At 43.3% G+C, this 7,063-nt stretch overlaps 1 protein-coding gene across 1 annotated transcript in view; it reads left to right on the top strand.

Annotated features, from left to right (window-relative positions):
- The first annotated feature begins 2,204 nt into the window (after nucleotides 1–2,204).
- The window catches only part of schip1 (schwannomin interacting protein 1), a 686,116-nt gene continuing 681,257 nt past the window's right edge, over nucleotides 2,205–7,063 (top strand). The window contains exon 1 of the mRNA XM_080185496.1: nucleotides 2,205–2,354. Within this exon, the coding sequence (XP_080041622.1) occupies nucleotides 2,346–2,354 (9 nt within the window). The 5' untranslated portion in view covers nucleotides 2,205–2,345. The remainder of the gene's footprint in view (nucleotides 2,355–7,063) is intronic.

Below are 7,063 nucleotides of genomic sequence, written 5' to 3'. Positions count from 1 at the left end.
CACAATCACAGCCCCCCCAATTCCCCCAGCCACACGCTCCCCACAATCACAGCCCCCCCCAATTCCCCCAGCCACATGCTCCCCACAGTCACAGCCCCCCCAATTCCCCCAGCCACATGCTCCCCACAATCACAGCCCCCCAATTCCCCCAGCCACAGCCTCCCAATTCCCAGCCTCGTACTCCCCACAATCACAGCCCCCCCCCAATTCCCCCAGCCACATGCCATCCCACAATCACAGTTCCTTGAGAGGTTGGAGCAGTGCAATTTGCAAGGGTTTTGTGCACATTCTTCAACTGGAAGTGAGCTGAGTGCATTAGGACCCAGCAGCACCGCAAGACTTGAGGTCTGTGCTGAGACAAACATCAGAAACCCTGCTGAGCAACAGCCCCCTTCCCCCCACACATTCGCAGATCGGCTACCAACCCGAGAAAGAACATGGCCACAACGAAAGGACACCCATGAGAGCAGAGAACCATTTGACGCTAGGCACTTACTTCCTCACTAACCCTCACTGATGGAGCGCCTGAATTGGACTCTTATGGAGCATGTCTGTTTTGCACCAATTTGGGACTGGCAAACATGGTGGTAAAGGGGGAAGTGTTGGTAAAGTTGGGCATGCAGCCCATTAGTTCAATTTATATGCATTCAAATGCATTTAAATAGCCGTCACGCCCGATTTGGACGCAATCCTGATTACGTCCATTTTTGGGCCTTGGTAAAGGGAGAACTGATATGGACGTGGACGTGGCTCGTGCTACTTGCATCTTGCCCGATTTTCTCTGCACCCGAAAACAGCTGCAATTTGATGGTAAAATTGGGTCCTTTGACTCAGGTGAGAGTGTGGCAGAACCATGCCCTATAGGATGGCATGATGACAGTGTTAACACTGCTGCCTCATAGTGTCAGGGACAGAGTTTCAAGTTCCGGCTCTGGTCACTGCCTGTGTGGAGTTTGCATGTTCTCCCTGTGTCTGTGTGTATTTCCTCCAAGTGCTCTGGTTTCCTCCCATAGTCTGAAAGATATGCTGGTTAAGTGCACTGTCCATACTAAATTCTCCCTCAGTGTACCCAAACAGGTGCCAGATTGTGGCGACTGGGGGATTTTCACAGTAACTTCATTGCACTGTTAATGTAAGCTTACTTGTGACACTAATAAAAAAAAGTCACTTAGTGATAATGTTTCCAACTATTGTGGAGACTTGCAAGTTACTAATCTCAAACATGAAATAAAGTTCATCCACACTGAATGAATCACAAATTCAATGTGTGGAGTTAGCTGATCACCAAGTGGGAGAGGTAGCTTAAATATCTTTTGGGCAGGGATGACTGAAGGTGATTGTTCAGCCACTGTGACAGAAATGCCAATGTGTAGGTGTAGGGTTAGGTAGCAATATTGACCCAGCTGCCTGAGCACTGTCATTTTTTTGCCGAGGTTCACGCATTGACACTTTGAACAAGGTCTCTGCTATTCGTGGCACCACATTCCAGCAAGATCGAATGTTTTAAGGAGAGGCTGTGAAAAAGCTAAATACTAATTACGCCTTGATTTTAATTACATCAAAGGTACTGTCATTTAGATTAAAGTCCCTTAATTCCGATTAGTTGCTTTTTTTTGCAATAAGATTGTAAATAATGGTACTAAGCACACAATGTTGCTAAATAGTGAGCAACAGAGCATCTTCTCATTTGTTGAGTTTTCTGGCATGTTAAGCGACGGGGATGAATCTTGATATCCTATTTCAGCAGACTCCAATGTAGCGATTTGACTTAAAATTAGAATCGGAGCCGCCTTCTGTGCCATTGCATTCTCAAACCTGCTTTCCTTTGTCTGCAAAACTTGAAAAAAAAATGTCCTTCAAGCAGATTAGCAGGAAAGACTAAAATCCAATATACTGGATTGCCCATTAGCCAAAGAGCTGGTATTACATGCTGTCACTATACTTCCACAGAGTACACTAGGTCACTGGGATAAAGCGATACAAATGTGCTTGAATGCAGCGCCATGCACACTTTTGAATGTTTAAATTGTGTGATGATGGATGCATCGCTCACGTTTCTGTGCAGTTCTTGAAGCGTGACCAAACCCCTGCGCTAAATCAGACCTACCCCTCCCCAATTGCAATGAGTTCATTGGTGTGTGTGTGGCTGGTGCTCCTGCTGTCTACGGGGAGCGAGCTTTCCCTTTGACGGTGTGTTGGATGCCTACGCTGTGCATAAGCTCCCCACTCTTCAGACCGTGCACAGCATCGACCTCACTGCGCACCAGTCAGCTTACAGAGACACACACGCACAACACCGAGCGATTTCACAGAACCACAGCGTCCAGTGACTGGGAAACGCCAAGATGCGCCTGGTAATTGATTTTTATTTTCCTCTTGTGTTACCTCAGTGTCTTTCATTTCACATTTTACTCCGTTCCAGGTGGGTTCTTTTTTTTTGCGGAGAGTTTAGGGTTGTGGGTTCGGCAGCACGGTAACAGCTTGGTTAACTCGGTGTGGGTCAGCGAGCGGTGCAGCTCCCAGGGCCGAGCAGCCCAGTCTGTGCTGGGGCGCTAGCTACCAGCGGTGCCCAGGGTGTGTCTCGGTGTTAGAGATGCCTCTCTCCACACACATCTCTTAGAGTTTTGCTTTGCCCTGCCCCTTCTTCAGATGCACTTGTTTGAGGTCTTTCGCTAACCCTGGCTGTAAGGTGAATCTGAATGATTATAACTAACCCTCCAATTTTCTTTCACAACTGAAGCTTTGTTATGACACATCTATCCGATTCCTCGCGTCCTAATGGAGCGCACACATCCTGAGCATTGATCCAGGTGCTTCCCCCAGTCTGTGTGCCTTACATCAGTGCATGGGCTTTGATTAGTGTTAACGATTTCAGATTGAACGCAGGGGTGTTGTATTGGAAAGCCCGTTTCGTTCCAACATTTGTGAGGATCAAACATTATCTATTCAACAGGCACACCTGACCCAAAGACTGCTCCCACCCGGAAATCTTAGCGACTGAAAGATGTACAGCAATGCTGAAGTTAAACTTGAGCCTGTCTGCTCGAGACTGATTGACAGGAATATTTCTTATCAGCAGCAACCTCCAACCCAAGTTCTTGAGAAACCTTCCTGAGTTTATATGGGATATCTCCTAATCTCTCCATTATATAGAGCTTTGGAGCAGCAGGGCAAAGCTGAGACTGTGTTTGGATGGTGTTTTAGCTAGCTGCCACTGGAAGCTTACCAGCACCAGACACTGGTAAGCATCCTGTTGCTCATCCAGCCAAGAGCAGTGGGCCCATTAGATACCATGTGGAGATGACATACACATAGATGTGAACTAGGAGCAGGAGTAGGCCAATCGGTCCTCCAAACTTGCTCCGACATTCAATAAGATCGTGATTGATCTGGCTGTAACGTCCTGCTTACTCCTGTAAACTTTTCATCCCCTTGATTGTGAAGAATCTGTTTACCTTTGCCTTGAATATTTTCAAAGACTCTGCTTCCACTGTCTGTTGAGGAAGAGAGTTCCAAAGATTCACTACCCTCCTGAAGGGGGGAAAACAATCCTGCCATGTCTTAGATGGGTGACTCCTTATTTTCAAACAGTATGGAGAATCCGTGTTCCCAGTGAGAGCTCTACCTTGCGGGTTTCATTAAGGAACCAGAATGACTAATGATCAACAGTGTACTGCCATAATTTGGACCTGCTTGGTTTAACATCTCCAATCACACTGCTGTAGAGCATTGCCTTGGTTTTGATCTTCCACCATTCAGCTTTGTCCTTGTGGATATCTTAACTGCAAAGAAAGTCCAACAAGATGGAATGTTTTAAGGAAAGGATAGGAAAGAGCTAAATACTAATGACACCTTGGTTTTAATTATACTAAAGGTACTCTTACTTAGATTAAAGTCTCTTGATTCCTATCAGATGCTTTTTTTTTGCAATAAGATTGTAAATCTGGGACTAAGCACACAATGTTAGTAGATAGTGAGCAACAGACCATTTGGTGAGTTTTCTGGCATGTTAAGCACCAGAATGAAGCTCGATATCCTATTTACAGTGGACTCCAATGTAGCGATTTGGTTTAAAACTAGACCGGTGCCAATTCTGTGCCCATTTGGCCGAGGAATATATTATTAACCAATGCATGAATAACTTTGATTTTGATTATTGACTATCAAGAAAACTGCTCTTAGGACCACTCTAAGTGATAAGGTGAGCAGCGCATTGTCACTAGCATATAGATACACATTATATTTTAGTTAGTTGTCGTGCAAAATTTAATCAGCATTTGCTTATTGCTCTGTTACCCAGTTCTGGTAGATACCAAATAATGGATGGATTTTTGAGGTCCATTATTCAGTTTCCAGATAATGCTTCCAGCAGTTGGTTCAATTCTCAGTATTTTAATAAGCCACACCTGCTTTCAATGTGCTAGCCAGTCAATGTATGTAACATCTTACAACTTGCTGGCAGCTTTGATGTTTTAGACATCCCAAGAGCAGTGTTGCACACCATGCTTCATTCTGCTCAAACAATTTAGCACTGAGATATCTTTGGCCTAAAGCTTATTCTGTTCCTGAGTGCTCAGTTAATAGGCAGAGCTCGCTCTCTTTTTCAGCCACTTCCTCATTTACTACAAGTCTTTGCTTGGTCCATAGTTTTACACATCAGCCTTAAAAATTCTTTGCAAGTGTTGGAGTTTGAAACGTGAAGGATAACTGCATATATCATGCCTGACAGACTAAGTACTGTTTCCATCTTCTAGGCACAAATCCAGATGGAATAAAAACAACAATTGCTGGATAAACTCAGCAGGTCTGGCAGCATCCAGACTCTGAAGAAGTCCTATGAACTTGAAACATTAACTCTGTTTATCTCTCCACAGATGCTGCCAGATTGCTGAGTTCATCCAGATGCCAGTGGGCATCTTGTACCATTTCCCATTATTGTGATAGATACTCATGACTTTCTGCACAGGTTATAAAGGAATGCTGAGCCATAGTGGGGACACACACATTTCATTGTTCAAGGTAGTAATTAGATTGCACAAATCCCCTCCACCAACGAAGTATGATTTATATAATTGTTAGATGATTTGGCAATGCATAGCCTGTTATAGGATTGGATAATTTGGTTGCTTACTTTGTTAGCTAACTCCTAGAAATTAAAATATAAAGTCAACCTGGTCGAGTGGTGGCTGCTGGTTGTTGGCTGTGTCCTATGTGAATGTTTGAACAGTTCTACCTCTGTTCGATCAATATCCATGCAAACTGTTTATAATGTCATCCAAACTGGCCACTTTTGCCCTTAGTACTGAAACATTTTGGAACTAGATTTACCCTTATTGTGGCATAAACCAAAGGTAAAAACTGAGTTTGACACAACATCAAAGCAGTGGGACTTCCACCAGTTTCTAAACTAGGGATTTGCCTGGTGGCAGAATAATGATTTTGTCTGGTAGGTGATATACTAATGGATAATTTATCATGTGTAGTACCAGCATCATCTGGCTGCAAGTGCTGAATTCTCCTTTTTTTCAGAAACCACACAGGCGTGTGATAGTTAATACGGAGTGCATATTTCTTTAGTACCACTGATTCTCCAGAAAACCGGAACCTCAGATGCATACTGACAGTGTAACTTGGCCATTGCAACATAATTTACTAGGGGTGGGCATAATTAAAAAGTCCAGTAACATGGCTGGTGCAGGAACTGGATTCCCTCTGCTACAGTCAAATGTGCTCTTCAGGAGTGGGGAAAGGCACATTATCGAGGATAGTAAAGAATATTCTGCTCTAGTTGATTATGGTGTTGCACATGAGCTGGAAGTGCTTATCCTGGAGGTCGAATTTTCATAGCTAGAGCAATATTATCAGTTACGGGCACAGTTGGTTAATACATAATCTTTTCATCTGGATTTGAATTCTGTCAGGCTAATAGGCTAAGTACAGCGAACATCAATCCCCAAAGATTAGTATTTTAATTTGATCAAAATGGATGCTTTTTTTTAAACAGAGAAAATAAATTGTTTGCCATCTGATGTAATTTAGTTTCACAGGGCTGAATTTCAATACAACCTAAAACAGGAATGCCAGAATCCTGGTTATACAAATAATTTATATAATAACTTGCTTTCTGGTTGGTGTCATTTTGGAACTTCTTTTTTAGAATGATGCAACTTGAACAGTTTATCAGGAATGTCGTGGAAGAGACAATGTTTACAGTTTCCTGGGTCCTATCATTTGACCTATTGCATATTAAATTTTGCCATCATTGTCATTCTTCGAATCTGCCACTTCCTGATTCTCAACATTTCCTGATGTTAAATAATACTCCTGTTTCTCATTTTAATGTCTTTCAATTTTTTCCGTTCTAAATGCTGCCTTTCATATTGTTTGTTTTTATAGCCAAATAAAAAAAATTATGGCTATCCTCCTCTCACGTTCATCTGCTATCCATGATTCCTGGATTAAGGAGAGAATGTGTTTCCAAGTTTTTCCCAGGGCTGTTCTTGATTGAGCAGCTAAGTGGTATATTCAAATGGCCTGAGATAGTTCCCAAAATTTCCCTTGGAAGAAGTGTGCAACCTCAGTTTTGTATCTGCTCTGATAGCCTAACAGAAATCATAGAATCCATACAATGGAGATGGAGGCCATTTGGCCCATCAGGCTTGAACTAATAACAGTCCTGCCCCAGGCCCTATCTCTCTAACCCCATGTATCTACTCTGCTAGTCCCTCTGATGCTAAGGGGCAATTTAGCATGGCCAATCAACCTAACCCACACATCTTTGGAGTGTGGGTGGAAACTGGAGTACCCAGGGGAAATCACACAGCCACAAGGAGTTTGCATAAACTCCACACACAGTCACCCAAGGCTGGAATCGAACCAGGGTTTCTGATGCTGTGAGCCAGCAGTGCTATTCACTGTGACACCATCATTGCAACAGTCATGAAAAAGCATCAACCCAAGAATGAGTGGGGCATGATCTATGGCAGGACGAACCTGCAATGGACAAACCTCTGTTCATGTTCAGAAGTGCTTGTAACATTTCATGATTTGAATGTGAAGAGCT

This window comes from Carcharhinus amblyrhynchos, chromosome 3 (assembly GCF_965287045.1).
Source record: "Carcharhinus amblyrhynchos chromosome 3, sCarAmb.v2.hapA, whole genome shotgun sequence".
Taxonomy (NCBI): Eukaryota; Metazoa; Chordata; class Chondrichthyes; order Carcharhiniformes; family Carcharhinidae; genus Carcharhinus; species Carcharhinus amblyrhynchos.
Note: the sequence above shows the minus strand (reverse complement) of the source record. Positions and strands in the feature narration are given on the sequence as shown.